Genomic DNA, 23,887 nt, shown 5'->3' with positions numbered 1-23,887 from the left:
CAGTGTTTTGTATTGTATATAATTATTGCCTCATTAAAATTTTTGCTAATTTTAGTTATTTAACATTTTGACTTTTTATTAAGGGATGCAGTGAGGTTGACTGGCAAAATACATTTCATTTACTGTATACAGTGCTTTTCATGTACATGACAATAAAGCAAATCTATCATCTTTGCCTCTTAGGGGAGTTATTTCCTTATTTACACTTATTCCAAATGACTCGGAGAGTGACAAGTTAACAGCAAGATGTGTTTAATATTGCTGTAACTAAACTGTAGTTTACATTACGGCATGCAGCGCAGAAGAAAAAGGGGCACTGTAACAGGAAGTTGTATTTTAGGCATTTTCAGACATGCAACCATTTAACTGTCCCTGAAAAAGTCATTAGACCCACAGAAAGTAACAACTTCAGTGTCAAAACTTTCCACTATGGCTTCAAAGTGTCATTCATATTAGGCTGAAGAGAAGTAAACATATCTTTGGTCGGAAGAAAGCGTGTCCTTTCGTTTCACAAGTTTCAGTTGAGATTTAAATCTCTTCATCTGCCTTAGCTTTGTTTGGCATAGTTTTGAGTGTAGTCATAGCCCACGCTGTTGCATGAAGAAATGCCTGTATTTTCCACTGATTCTTAAAAAACGTAATACACCAAGTAGAATCACACGAACAATACTAATACAAGAAGCACTACTTTTTTTTTTTTTTTTCTGAAGTAGATGTGAAATTTTTGAATCCTTAAAAACTAAATTACAACCAAAGGGAGAAAATCTTCTTTGTGTAAACAATATAAATGAGGATTGCTATTGACTATCAATCAACTGGTCAATAAACATCATAACTGAAAATGATCAAAACTGAAATTAAATGCCATTAACTGCTCAATCTTGTGCATGTATGATAAAATATAAAAGTTACTTCAAATATCTTAAAAATTTGCTTTACAGTTTTACATTTACCAAAAAAAAAACAAAAAACACAAAACAAAACAAAACAAAACACACACACACACACACACAAACTGTAAAACACAATTAAATGGTTATTAGGTAATCACGACATCACAGAGCACACAAACAAATGAACTAAGAAAATAACATTTTCATGCATGTCTTGACTGGCTGTGGAAAGTTATAGGCAACAACCAAGCACATAGATTATGCTACTCAGGCAATATGCCATCGGTCCCTGTGGTTCATCAACCAGGTGGCGCGGTTGTGACATAATTGGAATAATTCATTGTCCGGTGTAAACTCTATCTCAGCCAAACTATCTCGTAGAAAAATGGTTCGAACTGCTGTGAAGTCCTCTTCTCACAGGGGAATCAGTTCGGCATGTTTGCAGTCTCCTATTTGATCGGAATATCCAATTTCTTGTTGTATCAGTCTTTTTGTTGTCCTTGTTGGCCAATATGGCCAATGTGGTACCCTTTCTCTGACCCGAGTGGAGGGTCAGAGAAGGGGTACCTCTCTGCGGGGTTTGGCAGGTTTATGCTGATTTGTGGCATGGACTGCAATTTATTGTTTGATAAAGGTCCAGGATGGCACCTAGCAGAGATTTGGGAAATCTCTGTGGAGGCAACAGTCCCTTTAAAGTCTGAGGGGTGTGGGAGATCGGAATCTCCAACCCCTTCCTTTCCGGACCTCACAACAAAAGTCAGTAGTAGTAGTAAATGCCTACAATTCTAACCAGTGGTCTGAAGATTGTCTTATTTTTTTTTTTTTTAAACAGGCTGTTGTTTGTTCCACAAGTTGTCCTCATTTGTCAATTATTTTGGGTTCCACAATCTGTCACCAGGGTGATTTTACACGTCTCCTCCTCTGCTGAGATGGCTAGGTTACGCTTGATCTGAGGTATAGAAGAAGAAAATGTTAGTGCGTAAGTGAAAGGCAAACTTAAAGTGGCATTCATAGGCAATGTGCCTGGATCACCAGAATGCTGATGGTTGTCGTTAACTTTATTACAAACTGCAGCTCCTATGACTGTTTAGAGCTAACTGGCTCTGCCCAAAAGGTAACAAAGCAGGTATATCAGCACCTCTGAAGTCCAATACAATCAACACTTCATATTCTTTAATCAATGCTAATGTGAAAAAATAAATAATACTGTATTATTTTAAGGAGCGTTATGTGCCAGATATTTGTGCATGATGTTGTCTACCATGCAGGCAGAGGCAGGGTGTTCAGGAAAGAAACCCATATTTTAAGAGAAAACAGGCACCTTGTTGTTGTTGCTAGTAATATCGCTGAGGAAGTCCCGAGGCTGTGGTATTTTTGGGAAGATATGGTCCTTATTTCTGTACAGACAGAGTCAAACGTTAAAGGCAAAGGAGATGACAAGAATCGGTATAAGCTGCGCAAAACGATGTAGATCGACATACTTTCTGCAACACACAAAAGTTAGGATTACGAGGAAAGCGATAAGCAACGGGATGACCATGACGATATACACCAGCTGATTATGAACCACCTTGGCATCTGCGGGCAAAAACATCAGATGAGTGATGGATGCAGCTTCCATGTTCCTGATTTTACAGAGGATTTATTCAAATCAAACTCAGTCACAGCTTTCCTTCTGCCACTGTAACATTCTTAACTTTCCTTTAGAGGGCAGCAATCTTCCTCAAAGCCTCACATGGTGGTTTTACGCACAGAGAAAATGGCCATACCATAACACTTTGTGTCACTCCACGGTGTGCCAGAATTCGTTTTCTCCTCTTCTGCTTTTATAGCAATGCAGTAGTGACAGAGAGGGTCTCGTGTAATTGAGTCATTGTATAAAATGTTAGAAATCTGAGAAAATGAAGGAACAATTATGAGTAATTAGATTCATAAAAAAGAAATATTTCCACAGAAGAAAAGTGAAAACCAACAATGCATAACTATGCATTTAGATTGATGGAACAAGCATTGACTGTAAAAAGATTCCGGGGTGGTATACCTTACCTTTGACCTATTACACTCAGTGTAATTAATTTTATAGACCCAGTCTGTAAAGTTAAAATCAGGAGGATTATATCTGATAATGAATTTATCTTCATCTTCAATGACCGTCCATTTAAGGGCAGGTGGTCTCACTGTGAAGGGAGGGAGCAATGAGACATCAGATTTAAAACAATCCAAAGTTTCATGAAAATCCCCTTCTTACGCACCCAAAGAAACACACACACACACACACACACACTCAAACATGCGAACATCACAGACACATGTAAAATTATTTTCTCATCAAACACTGCATAGTGTTGTTGGTCATCAGTTCTAAACTGTTGATTGTGCCATACCTGGGTTACACAAGACATACATACTCAAGGACTGTGAGACGGAATGAGGAAGCAACGGAGCACAGCACATTTCAACAGAATCTGTCCTCAGTATGAACAGCTGCCGAATTTGCTAGACCACTTGTTGCATACCTCTGTCGTCAAGCATCATGGAGAAGGTGTTCCTGAAAAATGTGCTGTTCACTGTTCCGTTGAACATCATGTAGATCTTTTTTGCATTCATCTGCAGATCACAGCCAGTAGTGACATTACCAGTGTGACGGTACGATGGGCACTCTCGTAAGGGGGACTGGATGCTGTTGTTATCACTTATTTTGCCATACTCATCTGATAACCTTGGAAAGAGAGAAAAGAAAGGGGGTGATTGATTAAATGCTGCACACTGAAAAAGAACATTAATAAAACAATGAATGAATTTATATATATTTAAATGAGGCCAATTTCCATAGATTTAAACCTCAGACCTTTAATAAAGTTTCACATTTTGCCTAATCGTTGACCCTAATGTCTATTTCTGAAGCAATAGCCTGCAACTTTTTAGTTTACCACAGTATAAAGACTGGGAACAAGGCCACTCCCTAGGATCACTGACCAATGCCCCTCATGGTTTTATCCACATAAAAAACACAACAGCTGGTTACTATGTGGTGTCATTATTTGGAAGGGTGCCCTGAGGTTAAACTGTCTCACAATGGGGATTTGCAATGTAACTTTGAACATATTTGACATAAACAACATGCCAAATGAAACCGAAGGTGGTCTCTTGTTGAAAATTATCCACAAACTTTGTTGCTCTGGTGCTTCACAGCGACTTTCAGCACAGCTCACTTAACCTGTCCAGGCTGGGATGCACCACCTAATGTTGCTGTCATTTTTAGCAGCATGAGGCAGCTGACTTCAGTGAAAAAGCTAAACTCTAATCAGTCAATCGATATCTGATCACCAGTAACCAAACAGACAACGCTTGTGTGAATGTTGTGAGCATTTGGCGGCTAAGGGCACAGATATTTCCCTAAGTGGTTGGTGTAGACAAATAGAGCAAATAGAGAACAAACATCTGAAAATCTTAATAATTCAAAAACCAGTGCTGATCCATTAGTAATGTCATACACAACAAGATCACACAAAGGTGATATGTATTCACAACTTTTTTCTTGGCTTGATGGTAAATTAGCCAAATGGATAATAGGTCAATGAATAAAGCATTCATCTTTTGTAATGAAGAAAACACATTCAATTATTTTCTCATTGCCAGAAATCCTTATAACAATAACCTGCCTTTCCAGCTTTTTTATTTCCAAGAAAATGTCTCTAAGTAATGTAATGGCGCTAAGCCCGTCAGTTTCACCCATCAGCATTCTTTAGAAACAGCTGGACATTGCGTAACATGCCTTTGGTTTGATTTTACCTTTGTGATTTCATGTTTAAGACTAATCTCACGAGGGCATTATAGACATCAAATTAAGGCAATAATGGGCTGAAAGTATTTCACTATGCCAAATATAGAAGTAACATCAAACATGTTTGAAGGCGAGTCCGTCATGTAGACAAGTGACACAGTTTTCCGGTCAGTATTAGGGCCTAAGAAATGATACTGTTAAGAGCAATCGGTGGTGAGGATTTGTTGTGAAATTCAGGTGAAACGACCCAGAGGGCCTCAAGGTGGATTTGTCAGGCTCTACTTTCAGATGCAAATTAATGAACATTTGAATATTTACAGCACAGACACTGGACACTTAAAATAAAGTACAGCGTCACATTCATGGTGATGAAGGAGCATGCTACCAGAGAGTCCTATGTCACGGAGAATTAAGATGTATCATTGGTAGTTTTAATTTAGTCTTTTCCCAACTAGTAAAAGAATTGGAAGAGGTCCAGGAACTTGAGTGACATGAGTGGGGGTAATAGTAATATTTATAAGAAATGCAGACGTCTGGCTGGCTTCAGTCATGGATCCAAACTCAACAAAATGGCAGATGTCTGTAAGATTTTTGACAAAAAAATGGCCACAGCAGCCAGGACAGGATGGACAGGATGGAGGACAGGATGTCTTATACTGAAGATGTTTATAGAAGCTTGATTAACCACACAGAAAGGAGGAGTCGCCAAATTCGTTGCATATTGTCACATCAATTCTGAAGCAGAAACCCCTGAGGATACTGCTATATACTTGGAGAGATACCCAACTACACAATTGGTTATTTCCCCACATACAAGAAAACAACGCGATTATGATCAAAATGCTGATTTTAAGAAAACCCAGCTGTTTTTTTTTTTTACACCCTGGACAAGTAAACATAGAGTGACAAACAATAATTCACACTCACACTTGGGACTAAAGGAAATTTGGATTCCTGGAATGGATTTGATGTTTTTTGTCTTTGGACATCAGGAGGAAGCTGGAGGTTTCGGGTTTAACACCTTAAAACTTCTTGCAGGGACAACAGTTACACTTCCCTTAAACCTAACAGTTAAGACTGAAAACATGCACAAGTGTGACCCATCTTACAGAATAGTGTCTTATCTTGAATAAAGGGAATATCGTCATAATTTCACAGAACTAAATTTCCCACAATATTTTCAACCATACACTTCATCATTCAGCAAATTTTAACATTTGATTATGAACTTTACTGAATTAAGTGCTTTGGATGTGTGGTCAGGCTCTTAGTTGTTTGATTACCGTGGAATGAAGGTAACCGTTCAACCGCCTCATTTAATGACACCTTACAAGTAAGGTTGAACCCGAGCGTTGCACTTTTGGTTGGGTTGCCTCGGCTCACTGGCTGTATTGTGATGAAACCAAAGCAGGAAATATTGCAATACAGTTTGATATGTAACAGTTAGAGCCCATAGAGTTTTACATATAAAATTTCTTCACAGTGTAACCATTATTTCATGTCATCAATTCATTTATTATCTACACATCTTATCTATCATGGTTGCACGTCATTGGTCAAAATCAGCTGGCTCAGAGAAGTGTGGACACACTTTCCTATTCATTTGAATGGCAAAGTGTGTCCAAACCTCTGTATATGTTTCTACAACTTATCCCTTGTTTTTATATGTTATATTTACATATGTAGAGATACGAGTCCAAGTTTCGTTGTGCTTGAATAGCAACAATAAAGCCTATTCTGATTTCATGAGACAATGACCATTTCTGCCTGACTGTAAATAACTGGGGGACTGGGAGGAAAACGGAGCACAGAAAATGAAACAACACTGACACAGACACAGAAACACAATAAGCAAACTGCTCACAGAAAGGAATTAAATCCAGAAACCTTCCTACTTTGAGCCAACTCTGCTAACCCCTGCTTCGCTGCGCTGATTAGAGCTAAATAAAATACATACCAATAGTAAAAATTGAGCTCTACATCAGGATTGGTTGGGTCCCAGGAGCACTGACCGTTTTTGGAGGTGAATATGTAGCACTCCAAATTCTTCACCATTTCTGGGAGGAGCAGAGACATGCACGCATTTCAAAGAACAAACAAACAAATGCTTCAGTATTCATCCAGCCCATTTATGGTCAAAAAAATAAACAAATAAAAAAATGCAGTCCACATTTATTTGTCCTTGAATATCCAGGAGCAAGAAGAAACACCTACCTGGGTAAGTGGCGATGCGGACTTCTGGCTTACTTTCTGTTTTATTGCAGATGGTTTTGATAGACATTTGCAGAAATCCTCCTTGCATCTCGGTGAAACACACCCAGGGAGATTTTGCATTGGACTGAGATCACCAGCAGTGAAATAGACACATAAAATAAAAGCACAGCATGATCGATCAAGTCATCATCAGTGGTTTTAACCCTGAGACCAGGCATTCCTGGCTTAACCCCAACCATGTAGCTTCATTGGCTATAGTGACTACTTAATCTGCCAAATAGCATTTCACATATTCCTTCAAAGTATATATATTTATGTATATATTTTATTTTGTATTTCTTTTTGTTTCTCTTGTCCAAGAAACACCAAAACACCAGAGTCAAATTCCTAGTATGTTTACACATACCTGTCAATAAAACTATTTCTGACTCCTAATATTTAGCCTCTCAAGTGGCATACAGGCTTACTGACCAAACAATCCAACTGCTCAGACCAGCTGGATCATTTAAATCCGACAAGACATAAGGTGTGACGAAATTAATGCATAAAGTTAAAAAAAATACATTTTATATAATAGAATTTAAAATACTGCATTTTCACATTTTCTTAATAACTACAAAGCCATATGTGTAATATTTCTAGCTTTCAAAAAAGGTTTCTTTCTATTAATTGTGATTGTAGCTTGACAGGCTGCCATTGTCTTTTTAAAACACAAAAAGTTATCATGAACCCTCTGAGCAGAGCTGCGATCAGCAGCCTTCGTGGCACTGCTGGCAAAAGAACTGACGAGACAGGCCAGTGTTGGCAGCTTGGCTTGCTAACTTCAGTAAAAATGAGTGCTGACACAACTTTTAGTGAGTAATCGAAGAGAGATTGCATAAGTTCATCTGCTGATCATTTTTATAGATAAATAATGGTCCGTTTTTGTTTTAATTGGCTCTGCAGTGCAGTCCTTCCAGGGCAGCAGTGTCTTCATACCCTGCAATTCTACTATTAATATAAGTGGCAGGATACTTGGTAGGGATTTTATATTGATGATTGATGATTCATATGGTTCATCAGTAACATGTGAAGCTATCAGACAGTAAGATCAGTAAGGTTTCACCAAGTGAAGCGATAGATGCATACTTACATTCCTAACTATGAGACCATCATCTTTGGGTTTTGAAATCACAAGGTAGGTGCAGTCTGCTGTTAAATTCGGCAGTGGGTCCCAGGTCAGTGTTGGCCAAAAATCATGGGTCCACGTCATGGACACATTTTGCGGTGGCAGGATTTGTTCTAAAGGAAGGGCGAAGAAAGAGAAAAGGTAGAAGTTGTCATACTTTATTGTAAAGCAGCACCGGTTGACCTTTTTGCTTCTGGAGCACTGATCTTTCTTAGGGAATCGTCTCTGAGTCTAAACAAATCTCAAACACAAACAAAAAGAAACCTCTTTATATTTAGAAAACCAGCTTTAGAAAGATTCATGCCTGAGGAAAGTCTCTGCCAGGGACACAAGCAGATCTCTTAGGACTGCCTAGAGTCATCTCTTTACATGTCACATAGTATGACACATATATCACTCTCGCAACACGTTGTCCGTACAAACATTATAAGGACAGTCCAACCACCTGACTACATATTCTGGGATGTGAAGTGTATGGACTGTGATGGCTTCTGGACGGACAGACATCCTGTTTCCTGACGAATACAGAAAATGACGTCACTACTGGCAAGTTAAACTTGTTGGTAACACTCTCATGGCAAAACAAGAAAAAAAAACAAAGCAAACGAACATCATCAACAACAGCGGAGCAAAAAACCGGCAGGAAGAATAATATGAAGAAAAATATGCGCGATCGTACCTGCTTGGGTCAGAGCAGCCGTAAAGAGGCAGCCAATGACGAGAATGTCTAAGGTTTGGAACATCCTGATTTTAGTTTGTTTTATGTTGTCTTCCTCTCTTGATCTTGACTGTCAGAGCAATGTGTGTGTGTGTCTCTCGGTCGGTCCGGTCTTCTGGAACTTCGGTGTACAGCAGAGGCGGAGACGGGGAATAAAGCAGCCGAGGCTCGCATTGATTTCCACTTTCAACTTCGGCAGTAGCTATCTAACTGCGAACTGTACTGAAGTTAAGTTGGAGCTGGGCGGAGTGTTTCCCCTTTTTCTTTTTCTTTTTTTTTTTTTTATACAGTCGGACATCCCCCAGCAAATACAGTTCCACTGACTGTTACAAGGAAGACCATAAATTAAAAAGCACAACGCTTTGACTCTGCCCTTTCAGAGGATTTGAGGGGAAGGATGTCAGAAAAGTTTTATATCATGCAATCATTATTAACTAATCACAGTTGGCCCACAGATGCTCATGCGGACTAATATAACAGTAACACCAAAGAGATGGTGATGGACTGGAGGAGGAAAGTTGGCCCTGCCCCATCGCAGATATACAACGTCTGCACGGAGAGACTCTCCTCCCTCAGGTTTCTCTGTGCTCATGTGGCACAACAGCTGTGGAGGCCAAAGCCTCAGCAGGGCCTCCACTGCAGAAAAAAAATGTGCCATACGGCAGGAAGAGACAGGAAAGCCCTGCAGGGGGCCATTAACACAGCAGGAAAATTGGATGATTACGATTATTCTGAGTCTGTCTGGGATTGACTTGTGGTCTCCAGCTTTGCCCAATGTTAGCTGCCATTGGCTCCCCTCTCTCTCCAACCCTGAAAAGTATAGATAATGGGTGTATGACCAATGTGTTCCTGTGAGAAAGTAAGCCATCAATGGATAGTTAAAAGGAGCCTTGAATTATTTGTGAGCGCTGCAGCTGATCGATCTTCCTGGTTTGATGCAGTGGAAGCCCTGATTCTTCCTCTCATCAATATGTACGACCTGTGACAGGCCCTGTATTTCCATCTGAACATTTATCACAATGAAGACAATGGGCTGGACAAAGCACAGATTAAGAGGCTTGTTCTGACACCTGCCAAGGTATGCGAACTTGTGTTGGGGAAAAAAGGGAGAAAAAATAATTAATGAAAACCTTCTCAGCTGCTTTGTGAAGTTTTAATTCCAAGTGTAGGGATCATGATGATTTGGACAGAAGTACATAAAATTGGGTGCGAGGATGTGAATGGTAAGGGCCAACCACCTCATGTTCAATGGCAGTTTGTTAGGCTCAACTTTGTCTTTTGTCATCACATCTAGCAGATTCAACACCACAACAGCTATTGCTATGGATGCGGTTGCCTGAAAACTGTTTCCATGTTCTATCGGAATGATATCACATGAGGAGAAAACCTAGCTATATTCCCATTAGGGGCCCTGTGATGGACTCACATGACCTGTTCAGGGTGTAACCTACCCCTTGCCCAATGTGAGCTGGGATTGGCTCCAGCAGCAGACCCGGAAACGGAAAAAGCAGTAGAAGATGGATGGATGGATGGATATTCCCATTAGGTGAAAAATCTGAAGCTAAGACCATTAATAATGATGCTCACTTTGCTTTCCTAAAAATTTGTCCAGACTCTTGAATGCAATGTAAATATTGATATTTACATTGTGTTAATTGCTTGATATTTCTAAAAAAAAAAAAAAAAAGCACATTTAAGGATGTAGGAAAGTATTTCTAATGACAACATGACATTTTGGATTTATTCAGTGACAAAGCAGTTTACAGAAGGTTTCACAAAAAAAAAGGAAAGTTATGTACAAAGTTTGAAAATGCTTCTTAATAATAGGGTCCAATTTTTAAGAGACGTGTCACACTGACTCTTTTAAGAAAAAGTAATTAATCAAAAATATGCAGGATATTTTGCATTTAGAGGCTCAGGTCACAAACATCAGCGTCTTCAAGCGAAGTTCATGCAATATGAAATTCCTTCTGATATTCACTTACAGGTGATTTGCAGGGGAAATAAAGTGAAAAGTGAACATTTGTTTCAGGATTGCATCTTTAAAATGCCACCGTAGACACATGTCTTCATTACATTTCATAGAGGAAACTAAGTCTCTTGTATTTATTTATTTACTTATTCATTAGACTTCCATTGTTTACATCTTTGGATGAGCTTGGATCTCAGCACTAACTGGCCTTATGATATTTGCCCTGCACACACTCCTTCAGTACCTTAAAATACAGACTTTGTATCCATGCCAAAGGTTTTCTTCCTCATCTGGGGGCTGCTACAGCAGAGTACAGTACAGTCTTGGTATCACCATCAGTGGACAGAAGGACTTTCCCACCCCTTCCATTATTGCTTTCTGCCTATCTCACACAGGCATTTTCTTTTCATTCCTTTTCGAGCTCATATCTAAACAGTGGATATTCATGTTCCTGCAGTGTCTTCTACATGTGCCCTCTTTTAGCCTACTCGCAGTCCTCCACTGGATCCAACCAAGCGCACACACTCCTCTCCGGTCAATAGGAGGATGTCATCACAAGATGTCTAGCTGCACAGTTTTTTGGGTATTTTGTAAGATTTCATTGCATTTCCTTAACTGCTCAATTGCTTCCACCCTGAACCTTTTGTAAGGAGTAACTTAGTTGCAACTTTTTTTTCTGCTGCCCTTCAGTTGGTGATAGAAAAGTGCATTCCAGCCCAGGCAACAACAGAGCACCACACTCAGGCGTGCAACAGATATAAAGCTCTGAGATCACTGAAGCAAAGCTTTTCTGCCTGGTGCTAAGTCTCTGTCAATGTTCCTGATAAATTGGTGCACAGTGGACGTCCGGCTTCACCGTGTGTGTATGCATGTCAGAATTCTTGCAGGTTTTCCTTGTTTTCTGGTGGAATGTCAACGTTGCACGTGTGAACCAGTTCATCCACCGGTGCGTACAGTCCCGGTACTATGGGCTGGAAAACAAAACAGTGTATTAAGTGAGTATTGACACAACAAGAGTATAAGCATATATCTGTTGTTTTCCTAAAATATACCTTATGATCTTTATTCCCATTCATTATTCCTTTGAATATCGCTGAAGGATCTGGTATAGTGGGGCAAAAGATCTTACGGTGCCTACAAACAGAAAAAGCATGTCATTAATGTTTTCTTCCCCTCTCCAAATAATGTGTCCATGATTTTGTTCAAAGCTCTTGAAATATATTTTGGAATACTTTTTAAAGCAGATTTCGCTGACAGCAGAACAGCCAAAGCCTTCTGCTTTCCAGTGACTGGTACTTTCATTTAAATGTCTACCTCTACTCAAAGGTATGTGTCGCTAATTATAATGTTACTTGCATATTTGACTTGGGCAAATAACTTTTAAAGGGGAAACCACGGGGCATGTATGAACTTGATTATGTGACATCATAGCTACTTTGGAAATTCATCAATCGCCCTCTTGCGCAAGAGCTCTATGGAATCTTGAATGGAAAAGTAGTAATGACGTTCCAAAATTCAGCTAATTATTTCAGTCTATTATGACATGAGTGGAGTAGCATTATGTCTTAAAACCATGTATACAGTTAAACTACCAATCAAAAGTTTGGACACACTTTCCTATTCATTTGAATGAGAAAATGTGTCAGTGTAAGTTAGAAAAAAAAAGTGAACTTTAGGTGACTAGGGGGACATTCCTTTCTTATAACTTGTAATCATTTCCCTCCCACACAGCCTCCTCACCGGTTAAACCTGAGTATAAATATCCACCAAGGCTTAACAATCTAATCACATATCCATTCCTTCACTATAATGTTTTTATTTGCTCAACTCAATGACTTTTGATTTGTCTGTCTTGCCAATGTTAAGGGGCGCCTTTCCAAAGATTAGTCTAGTTATTGTTAATTGATATACAGTATCAGGTCTAGTTACCTGTCAACTTTGATATAAGGCCTGGCAATAATCTTGATGTTGTTATGTTATATGCAGAGGTATGGACACACTGAAACTGACCCTAATATTTGATTGATACACAGAAAAATTGTATAATTGTTTGATTCAGGTCAAGAGTTTGAGTTCTCAAACATACTTTCTGAAGAAGTAGCAGGACAGGAGGACGCAGGCAGACAAAATAATGGGGATGACGATGGCAATGACAGTCGGTGTCCCGTCCGGAGGCACATCAGCACCTGGAACGACACCAAACAAGCATGAGTTAGTGTCAGGATGCCACACACCACCGCAGTCATCAGACACAGCAGCATCATTGCCCTTGCACACATGAACCAGAATCAGATATCTGATGAGACATTTTTGCTACAGCAACAATGTCAAGAAATGTGCAAGTCATGCTGCAACCTTTACAGTCTGGGTCAGCATGTAATTCTTTCTCACCGAACAGTACTCTGTGTGTGTGTGGTTTTTTTTTTTTTTTTTTGGCAGATTAGATCCACACAACTTCAAGGGTCAATTTATCAAATACACAAATCCTCCTGTTGAGCAGCTTTGGCCCAGAAATGTTTTTCTCCCTCAAGCTGTCTTTGCACAGCCTGTCTGTTGGGTTAACATCTGGCCTCCCGCAGGTCCATCCCACAACACTTCAAGTCAATTTGTAGGAGATTTACATTAGTGTTTTGGGTCATTGGCTTGCTGCAGCAGCTGCCTTTCACTGGGCTTCAGCTGGTGGACAGCATTACCTGAGCACACACATCTAGGAAGGGAAACCACACAAATAAATCTTGACATTTACAGTCAGTTTGTCTGACTGGTGATTACCTCAACTTCCCGAGAGGACTTTGCGTCTTTGTGCAAATCAAAATTAATAATCTTCCTAGGCTTTGTTTTTGTTTTGTTTTTGCTCTTGTCAGCAGATGTTTCTTGTGAAAGACTAACTCTAAATGTTTAAGTAGCTGTCAAAGCCTTTCTGGACAGACTCCGTGTTTACTAACCCATGCCTGTGGTTATTAGCTTTTGGAGGTGTCATTAATCATTAAGTTTTCCAACATGAACTGTGAACCTTTCATGTTTTCAACACAGACAAAAAAAAGATGCACTTGTTGGCTTGAACTGAAATAAGATCTAAAACTGCAATGCAATACAATGACACTCCATATACATAACTTCAGGGATAGAGGAAAAATCACAGGAGCTAAAATTGTTTGGGGACTTACCAAAATTTACAACATCACTCCAGTCGCTCTGTCTTGGTAAGCAATCTTTTGTAGTCAGGACTCTAGACTGGAACTGGTAGAGGCAGTTTTCATCATAGGGAATACTGACGAAGTTTGTTTGCGCTGTCTGCTGTGGCTAAAAAATAGTAAGCACACAGAAGCATGGTGTTGCACTTTGTCAGGTATAGAGAAATCATGTATCTTTCATTAAATATATATGTGCAATAACAGTCGGAAGTCAGGATATGTTTTCCCCTTCACTTCAATACGATCTAAATATATATTTTTGAATAATAATAATTTTACATTATTGACATTTATTTAAAAAAAAAACATATCACATAATATTATTTCGGGAACTGAAATTGTCATTTAAAGTGGAAGAGCTGGAATTCTTCGTTTATTTTCAATGAAATTGAAAGACGAGCTTTCGGGGATGAACAGTTAAGTTTGACAACTTACTTGGGGCTTGCCACATTTTGTGTAGTTGAATTGATATATCCAGCAATTTCTCCCCATCTCTGGAGGTGTCCATGTCAGGTTGAGGCAGTGCTTTGCTTTTTTAATTTCCAGCTTTGGTGAAGGCTCCCCTGAGATTATTAGACAATGAAGAACATTCTTAAACACAGTCACTGGTGAAAAAAATCATTATTGTTATGTTTACAAAATGTAACGAGATTGATTAGAAATAAGTAGGTAAAATACCAACCAATAAATGCCCTAAAGGTGCTCTGTCCAATTTCACTGTCCAGAAGAATGCAGATGTCACTTCCATCAGTGTCAATGAAACAACCATTCCCACGGCTATGAAGGTTTTGACAGTGTTTTGTACCGTTTCTAACCTCCTCACCAATTCCACACATCCTGCAATGACAGGGAAGATGCCACCTGGTTTTTATTTTGCCAAAATTAAAGCAACAGAATTGATGGGGCTCGCTCTTATTTTCATTCGGACTCTGGGTGTAGTGCCGGCAGCCACCACTAGACGTCCTCCCAGTTTCATATCTGTGCATCAAAGCCAATGCAATTAATAAAACCAACAGCACTGAATAAAGCATGGGAGGCCCAGCCTCATGTTTTCACCATGCAAGGCTGATGGCCAGATGAGCACTTTGATGGAGAAACTACAGAGCATTTCTTATCTGTTCTTGTGCTCCCTGTAGGCTCGGTGTGCTACAGGCTTTCAAAAGTATCTGACATGTAGAATTCTGTATTTTGCTGAAGCTTCAACCTCACCAGCACCAGTTTTCAGGTGGATGTTGTTACCCTGCATATGTAAAGAGCATATGTAATGATGGAAAGCAGACAGAGGACGGAGACTGAGTTATGGTTTTACCTGTCTTCATAAATGTATGAGTGTAATGCAGTAAACACATGTGATGCACAAATGATTCCCTGAAGTGAAAGCATTATTATTATTATTATTATTATTATTATTATTATTATTATTGGGCTATTAATTGACAGAGTCATGGTTAACCAGGGAGATCTTTGCCTGTACCAGTTTCTTCATCCAGCTTTTCTTACATGCTGATAAAGTATATCTTTCATGCAACATGGAATTTCGGCAAACATAATTATTGTTTGTTATTATTGTTGTTAAAGATTGTATTCTCCCTTTATTTTGCTTGTTTCTGTCATTCTTACCTGTAGGTGAGCTTCAAAACAAGAGACTGATTCACCGGGATCCAGGAACAATGAATTCTATCAGAATCAGGGAGACATCTGAAGTCTTCCACTAGTTTAACTGGATGGGACAAAAACAAAGTCATCACCTACACACGTAGGAAGATTCAACCCTGCTTCTGTTGAACAAGGGTGTTGACAATGACTAATTAAGAGGAGCAGATAAAGATAAAAGTGAATTACTGTCATTTCAGCTCCCTGGTTCTTACCTTGTGGCTTCTTGCTATAAACAGTTATGTTCACAGGCGTGCTGTGAGTCCAATTTTGACATAACTTATGGCCAGTGGTAGAGATGGTGTATGTACAGCTATCAGAGCTCATTTCCTCTGTGAGACAATTGTCTGTGATGAATCTCGAGGGTGTGCGCTTTAAAACAAACAACATGGGAAAATCAATACAGGTTTTCATCAAGTGAACTGAAATAGGTCTTTGTCTAGGGTCTACTGGCCAGAGGTCAAAATGTACAAATCCTGCACCAAGTTTATTTCTTTCTTTTCTTTTCTTTTCTTTTTTTTTTAAGCAGAACTGGTTTCAGAATACCACGAAATGAAGTATCCATTCTGGTACTTTTCAAATCATGTTTGTAGACTAAATATTGAAATTGAATTATTTTTTTCCTCTGGACTTCATGTTCAACAACATAAGTTTTGATCAAATAATAAGAACAATCTTTTTTATTCTTAGAGTAGAGACCTGTAGTGTTACAGCTCTTATGAATCTCTTAATGTGCAATTGAAAGAGTATCTGAATGAATAATAATAAAAAAAAACCAAAACAGGTAAATAGGAAATATATAATAAAAAGATTAATTACTAAATATACCAGTTCCATCCCATTATCACAAAAAAGCTGTTACGTAATCTATTGTTGTTTTCAATTTCTGAGAGCTCTGTCCAAAGCCTTGTAGGGTAATAAACAAGCAGTTGAGTGGTGGTAGAGTGGCATACCCCTTTAAGTGAAATCAGTGAGTTGCCTGGGATCAGAATGAAGTCAGTTCATTTTACAGGTTGGTAGGAACATAATTTCATAAACTTACACCAAGATGCCTAGACTGGACTCCTCTGGATTGTTGCTTTTCGGTCACATATTTGATTTCACAGCCCTCAGGCAGATTAGGCGGGCTCTTCCAAGACCAGGACACATTCACCGTGAAGGCATCCAGCCACTTATAGGAAAGGTGCGTGGGTGGAAGAAGGTGATCTGCCGGCAAGTGAAATTAAAACAGCTGAAAATTTGCTTCACTTTAAAACTTAATGATGCTACTCTGAGAGAACCACAGTGATACATGATATTCTTACACTTGGATCAAATGCAACACATAACGCACGTCTGGATACAATAACACAATACGCGTGTTAAGGCCTACGCCTCGCCAAGTGAGGCATTATTTCCCTGATGGTTTTTTTTTTCCGGGTTTGCCTTTGCATCAAAGCACGAGCACAGCGCGGATCAACCGAGGCGCGGTTGCTTTTTGTGATGCGCGTCTACTTTAAAAATCACGGCAGTTGAACAGCAAGAAATGAGGAGTGAAAGATTCGTAATGGCCTTTCCTCAACTTCCCGATACAGCTCTGTTTCTCTGATGGCGGCATCAAGCCGACGACATCCCGGTACAAATTTCAGGTAAACTCAACGAGGTGTGGAAAAAAAATCACCTGTTAATCATATTCTGACCTCATTGTTAGTTATTATAGTTTGTAGTAGTGTTAAATGGACATATAGCGAGAAATACACAATATGAAGACAGTGGAGACTAATCAGAAAAAATATGATGTGCTCTAAGTTTGTGTTGTTTTCTTTTTGTTTTGTTTGTAGTTGGGGGGGGGGGGGGGGGGTTCACACTCGAGGTGAATGTACCTTTAGTTTTCTGAATATACAATATAATGATGTCGGGAAAATAATGTACAAGCGGAGAGTGATATTAGAAATTATATTTCCTATAAACGGTCAAAATGTAAGTCAAGTCAATCGTGGGACCACATTTTGGATCCGTCACTAAACCGACGTCATCACCATTTACTGAAACATCTACATGTGACTAATGTAGTTGCACAAGCAGTACAGTAAGTGGAAGATTCAGGTTCGTACAGAGTCTCTACCGTAATTGCAAAGCAAAGGCGCGAGAATAAACTAAAGCTTGAGCTCCAATATCTGTTTGGAATACGACGTGCAGTTACTCAAGTAGGTTCTAACAAAACATCTAAATTAAGAGGGCGAAATGTGGACCGCAAATAATAGCTGGGGAATGAGAATGAAGCCAAAGCTTTGGTAGGCAAAGGGAAATTCCCAGCATTGGTTCTATGTACAAAAACAGAAGAAAAGGTACAATTGAGAAAAATATTCTTATTCCAAGAGATTTTTTTTTCCCCGAAGCCAATTTATCTGAAATGGACTGTCAACTACAAGTGCGGTGTCTTTAAGAGGAGCCCGATATATAATTAGGTTAAACTCGCCTTCAAGTGTTACACGTGGATTATTATTACTATTATTATAAACTGGATAATAAGTTGTAGGTAATTAAATAACTTTTACCCGCATTACAGTGCAACACCTTTATCATGGCGGTGCATGAGAGGAAGGCAAAGATCTCCCAAGTGTAAATCATGTTGTCCTCAAGAGGGATTATTCCATCTGGAAGCGGCGCGACTCCAAAGATCTCCCTGCAATCCCACCCGGATACCTGTGTCAGTCAGAGTTACTGTACACAAACGGCGGACAATCCTCAGGGAAAGGATCCAGAGGAAAACGAGGCGAAACGTCGACACAACAAGCGCACCTTTACCGTATGTGCTTCGGCGCTGTGTGGAGCGTCTACCGGGAACAGAGGGGCGGGGCGCATGTGGAAGTGGGTGTGACCGTGACGACAGTCCTCAGCAAACGTTTTGTACATCATCAGCAAGCATGCAGCAAAAGAGTGAAGTGAGAATTGGGAGGAAAAAAAAAGTTAAAAGAAACAGCCTCTTCCTATGAAGGCGCATTGCGCATGCGTCCAAATTGAATGCGCAATCAACAAGCCATCGAGCGTTCATCCATTCCTCCAGGAAGTCGCCAGGATCTTAAATGAGTCTGTCAATCATTAAGCTGATTATCCGTATAGTAATGGCAACAACAAACAGAGTGGACACACGGATGGACCGAGGCCAGGAAAACAAGCATAAGTCACTTCAGAACAGCTGCATCTCAGTTCACTCTGGCCCAAAGTGTTTGGACACATCTTTATGCTGGTAGTACCTGAACTCTTATCGGGTTTAAAGGTAGAAAAGAGAATGTGAGTGTTAAAAACAAGTTCAAGTTCAAACAAGATATCTTATCTACAGAATATGAGTCAAGCTATAAAAATAACAAACAAGTAATTCCCTGCAAAAAAAACCCATCAGCAAATAGAAATTTTAATCTGAGGCCAAACGGTTGATTGGTTTTTTTGTGTTTGTTTGTTTTGTTTTTTTTTTTTTAACTTTGAAGACCTCCTCCAGCACCAAATAAAAAACAACAGCAAATGATACAACTGTTAATCAGCGGGAGTAGCACTCTTCGTGATTAATCAATTCCAACAGATCTGTGGTCACTTTAATGCAACAGCATGAAATCCAGCTTTAGAGTGAGGCTATGTGGCTGATGTCCATGTTTCTCAGTTGCTCTTTGCCAAAGTGCACAAAACAAACACAAACTAAACATTGCTGAAATACGTGTCACATACCCAGCATGTAGGATGGGCTGAAACCTGTTCTCCTTTTTCAATGTTGTACACATGAAAGCAGCAGGAAAAGGGCCATCGCTTTTGGATAGGCGTTTTTAGAGGATTTTACTTCATGTTTTTTTTTTTTTTTTTTTTTACGTAAATAAATAAATAAATAAATGAAAAGCCTTCTGTGCAGAGGAAGATTCTTTGAAAACACAAGGAAAGCTACTGAAGTGATCTCAATGTCAGTTTTTTGTTTTGTTTTCCAGCTTTTATTGGAAAAAGGTTTTACAAACTAAGTTTGACAGGCAGCAGCACGTTAGTATACAATGCAGTAAAAAAAAAAAAAAAATCTCTGCTGGACAGCTTTTGGACTGATTGTGGGTCCAGAACATTACAAATATAAATACACACCTACAGTACATACAAACATACATGGGTACAGAATTGAATTTACAGCATGAGAACAAATTATGTACATCTGCTTAAATATTTTTCATCTATCTGCTAATTTCAGTGTAGCACTTGTGAAATACTGTGAATAACCAGCATCTGTTGATTCTTTATCTAACAAGACGTGTCTTTTCAGAAGGCAGGGCACAAAGGCACTGGATCGAAACCCAGATGAGAGAAACTAAATACAGTCACACTCCTGTGATCAGTGTGTCCCAGGCCATAGGACGAGCCCACAGTGAATACTGCATCCATGATTGTTAGAATTGATAGAAATTCGTTTACAACCTTTTTCTGTTTTGACATTATTCAAATCTATAACACTATTATAACCAATATACTTTTTTTTTTTTTACATCAGCAATTTAATTAAGCTCTTTTTTGAACAACCCTCGAAGTCTATTTTTCTCTTATTTCATTGACGTAGGCTGCCGAGGCTTTTGCCTTAAAGGAACAGGGCAAAAGACTTTGGCCAAGGGTTATCACAATTATCAGACTGTAAACCTGTTTGGAATGTGCTGCTAGTGCTGCTAGCCTAAACACCAACCCTTGGCATGACAAACATATTGCAGTGCTTCCAGTTTGAAAGGTTGCTACAGAACCGGTTAAGTGGGCGTATTGCTAATCCTGCCAAAGACAGACTAGCACAAACACAGTGGTAAAGACGCTGATGTCCTCCAAAAAGTCTACTCATGTGGAGTTGTGTCCTGCATAGATCTGAAGGGAAAATTTGCAGAAGGAGGACAGAAAAAACAACCCCCCCCCAAAAAAAAAAAAAAAATGCTTGAATACAGCATCTCTATCAAGCCTGCTGTTTGTCACTAAGGCAGAAAAAAAAAGTGCAATGCAACCTAGCGTGACTCAGCACAACACGTGCACCTGACATGCTGACAGTTAAGTTTGTGTTGCTGCCTTACATTCAGAAATACTGCTGTTGTTTCAATATCATATCTCACTACTTGTACTGTGGCCATCTTGAGGCTGGGCGAGTTCATGGTCACCAGGTGTGGTCCTTAAGGGAGGAGGTGCGGAGAAGATACATGTAAAGGAGGATGGCGGATAGGGGGGTGGGGGCAGGTAGGGACCGAGGTCACCCAAGGTCAGTGGACGTCCCGCTGATGGCCCGAAACACGTGAAGTGAATTTTGCAACAGCGAGCGCATCATATCCTCCTGGTAGATCTATGGGGGGCAAAACAAAACACAGACAGGATGAGAGTCAGTCCTTACATGGGTGGACAGGTCAGACACACACACACTCACACAAGCACATTAAACTCAACACACTACACGGTTAAACACATTTAACCTAAATGCACACAAAAGACAATTTTATGGTGACATTCATGAAACACAAGATCATTGGACCTGTTTCAAATTCTTATCTCCTTATCATTTGGGTCTTTGTCTTTGCATGCTCAACCACTGTGGTGGCCTGATCATTAAACCGGGCTGTCTGCTAACTTTTTTTAAATGAATATTCCAATGGAATCAGAGGTGAATGGAAGATGTGGCTGGTGAATCTGAGGTCTGGGGCTTGCTTTCCACTGCTGGTACTTGTATTTACAGGACCAGTTACTAAGCGGTTATATTTATTACAATTAAACATCTGGTGCTGTTGAAAAAGAGACATATAAACAGACAGCATCTCCGCAACAGCAGCAGTAGATATCACACGCTGGTCTACAGGATGAAAAAAGGTGAGACAATTGTATATTTTATTTCAATTTAACTTAATGTTTTCGATCAAACCAATCATTTACTTGGTTTCTGAACGTCAAACTGTTTGTGTTACACATCATGCCACACAAAGCACAGGATGAGTTGGTGACACTGTAATTGGGCAGCTGCAGAACAATTAGCACCATAACAGCTCATTTGTCTTGGTAATTCTCATCGTGAAAACCCAAAAGCTAGAACAACAGAATACGAAAACAAAACAATATAAAACAAAGCAATCCATTACAAGCAGCAAGCCTGTGTGTAACTGTGACCATGCCAATGTCAATAAAGTTATCACAGACACACATGCCAGAAAGTCATTCTCTGCTGGTTGTGAGTTGAAACCAAGAAATCAAGCTGATTCTTGCCCTTTCAAGGTCCCATATTTTACACTACTCTGGTGTTTTAAGTGGATTCCTCCTGTCCATACCAGGATGGTTTGTGGTGTTAAAAACCAAAAACCAATGAAGTCTCTACTCTCAGGTTTCGCTCTGGAGCTCTGGATTTCTTTTGTTGCAATTATCCATGCAATGTGTGGACACATCAAGGTTGAATCTGCTATAAATTGCCAGAGATGTGAATTTCACCATATGAAACTTTGCTGGACTATTAAAAGGCTCTACAATAATAAATAATACCAAAACCTTTCTGTGAGGTTTAGAGGAGAAAAAAAAAAAAAAAAAAAAGAGGAAACTGTGATAAAAGCTGTGATACAAAACTTGAAACTGAGTTTCTGCAAAATTGTAGTTTCGGATATTTATTAAAGGACCAGAATGAGAGTACATATTTGCTCCAGACTGGTTATACCATTCTACACTGGAACTTCATAGTGTTAGACAAGGAGCAGACATGCCCATTTGCCTGGGTCGTCCTGGGTTATTTGCCCTAACAGTAGAAACAGAGGTCCTACTAACTGGGCTTATGTTTTTTTTTTTTTTTTTGCAAATGCAAATGTCTCATGTCTAAACCTGAATGCTTTCGTTTATATCCACAGAATTTGATTAATGGCACTTCTCATTTGCATTTGTTTTCAACACCATCACCACCAACACCATCTGCAATGCTACAGTGACAAAAATAGTTTTTTCCTAATGACACATACAAGGAGGTGCATATAAATAATTTCATACGCATCAAACAGAAAAAAACACGAACTGAAGCTTTAACACGCTGAATGATCACGTTACCTTTTTATCCTTAAAGCTAAAGGTCAGCATATTGGAGAGAAAAATTCAGAGCTGTTAGATAAGATTGGACAACAAAAAGAGATCTTGACAATACCAACAGAAACCACCACAGTTGTGTTGCAATAAAAGCATGACACATTCTACTGATAAAACAAAAAAAAAAATAAATAAAAAATCATGCAACTTTGATGTGCAACAGTGAGTTTGCAAGCCTCCCTGATCACAAAGCAACTGCAACATAATAGCTAGATTACAATGACACCCAGCTTTCTGGGGGAAGTTCAGTATGGCTGAGTTCAAGTACCCTCATTGGCCAGTGCGCAATCTATCGGGAAGAGTTCGCAAATTGTTCCTATTTTTGATGGGAACCATTGTGGATTTACTCTGAGATATTAGGCAATACCAAAGTCTCAATGAAATCAGCCTTAATGAAACACAACCAGCTTGGTCCATGCAGTATATCTGTGTGTTTTATTGCCATATAAACGTATCATAGGTGGAGTCACATCTGTTTACATTGCTTGCAGTGAGTCCACACACAGCCCTTTGTGCGGTTTAGTCAATTTTATATGACTTATGGATCATAAATCATTGGAGAAACAATGCAAAACAAATATTAGTGGCATCTTCTAGCTTCCCCCTGATGCGAAACTGTTTCTGCAAACCACTGGCTTTAAATGTTAACCAGCTTTATTCAGTGTTTAATGATTATAATTCCCCATCCTGTTTGGTAAAGACTCTGCATGCAACTCTGATAGTATCTTACCATTCAGGTAGTTTTGATTTTATTCAAATTCAGGTTTCAGATGATATTTCAGGGAAATCCATGTTTCCAATGAATTTTCCAAAATATTTTTTTATTTCAGGGAGAGCCACTGACTAACATCTAACATCCATATTAAGATGCAGAAAAAAAGGGTCAAGATGAAAACCGGAGGTTGGTGGGAAGATACATCTTAGTTTCATCTAGGTCAGCTTACCTTTACTGGGCAATCTTTTCATGGTTTTGGTGCTGATTTTTGTGATCATAGGCAGGTTTTTTTACAATTACAGGGATCAGGCCTCAATCAAAATATAGAATGAGGAGAAATGCTTCTCCCTGTTCACAACCAACAAACTAGCTCAGGGCTTCAGAGAAAGGCATTCGTGCTTTGGGTCAGAAAGTCACCTGGTAAATACAGTTTTTTTTAACTGACAATACCTCATAGCAAAGAAAACTAGTCAGTACAGAAGAAGGCGTGGGTGAC

At 39.3% G+C, this 23,887-nt stretch overlaps 3 protein-coding genes across 4 annotated transcripts in view; all 3 read right to left on the bottom strand.

The window, feature by feature from the left end:
* Positions 1-1,638: 1,638 nt before the first annotated feature.
* il13ra1 (interleukin 13 receptor, alpha 1) lies at positions 1,639-9,012 on the bottom strand. The gene is made up of 10 exons (XM_029526978.1): positions 8,739-9,012; positions 8,024-8,172; positions 6,892-7,015; positions 6,635-6,734; positions 3,410-3,612; positions 2,940-3,070; positions 2,663-2,786; positions 2,375-2,471; positions 2,215-2,290; positions 1,639-1,842 (listed from the first exon to the last, which is right to left on the bottom strand). The coding sequence occupies exons 1-10, from the start codon at positions 8,800-8,802 to the stop codon at positions 1,759-1,761; spliced, it is 1,152 nt and encodes a 383-aa protein (XP_029382838.1). The 5' UTR covers positions 8,803-9,012; the 3' UTR covers positions 1,639-1,758.
* A 1,488-nt stretch (positions 9,013-10,500) lies between these two features.
* On the bottom strand, positions 10,501-18,413 carry LOC115059129 (uncharacterized). The gene is made up of 10 exons (XM_029526736.1): positions 18,134-18,413; positions 16,639-16,802; positions 15,812-15,968; positions 15,564-15,663; positions 14,626-14,780; positions 14,379-14,506; positions 13,917-14,052; positions 12,836-12,935; positions 11,802-11,883; positions 10,501-11,720 (listed from the first exon to the last, which is right to left on the bottom strand). The coding sequence occupies exons 1-10, from the start codon at positions 18,204-18,206 to the stop codon at positions 11,622-11,624; spliced, it is 1,194 nt and encodes a 397-aa protein (XP_029382596.1). The 5' UTR covers positions 18,207-18,413; the 3' UTR covers positions 10,501-11,621.
* Positions 18,414-20,017: 1,604 nt separating this feature from the next.
* Positions 20,018-23,887, bottom strand: part of dock11 (dedicator of cytokinesis 11) — a 55,143-nt gene continuing 51,273 nt past the window's right edge. For both annotated transcript variants that reach the window (XM_029526872.1, XM_029526873.1), the window contains exon 53: positions 20,018-20,913. In XM_029526872.1, coding sequence (XP_029382732.1) covers positions 20,824-20,913 — 90 coding nt within the window. In that variant the 3' untranslated portion in view covers positions 20,018-20,823. The remainder of the gene's footprint in view (positions 20,914-23,887) is intronic.

The sequence above is a fragment of the Echeneis naucrates genome, chromosome 18, assembly GCF_900963305.1.
Source record: "Echeneis naucrates chromosome 18, fEcheNa1.1, whole genome shotgun sequence".
NCBI lineage: Eukaryota > Metazoa > Chordata > Actinopteri > Carangiformes > Echeneidae > Echeneis > Echeneis naucrates.
The sequence above is the reverse complement of the archived record's forward strand: the minus strand, read 5'-3'. Positions and strand labels throughout refer to the sequence as shown.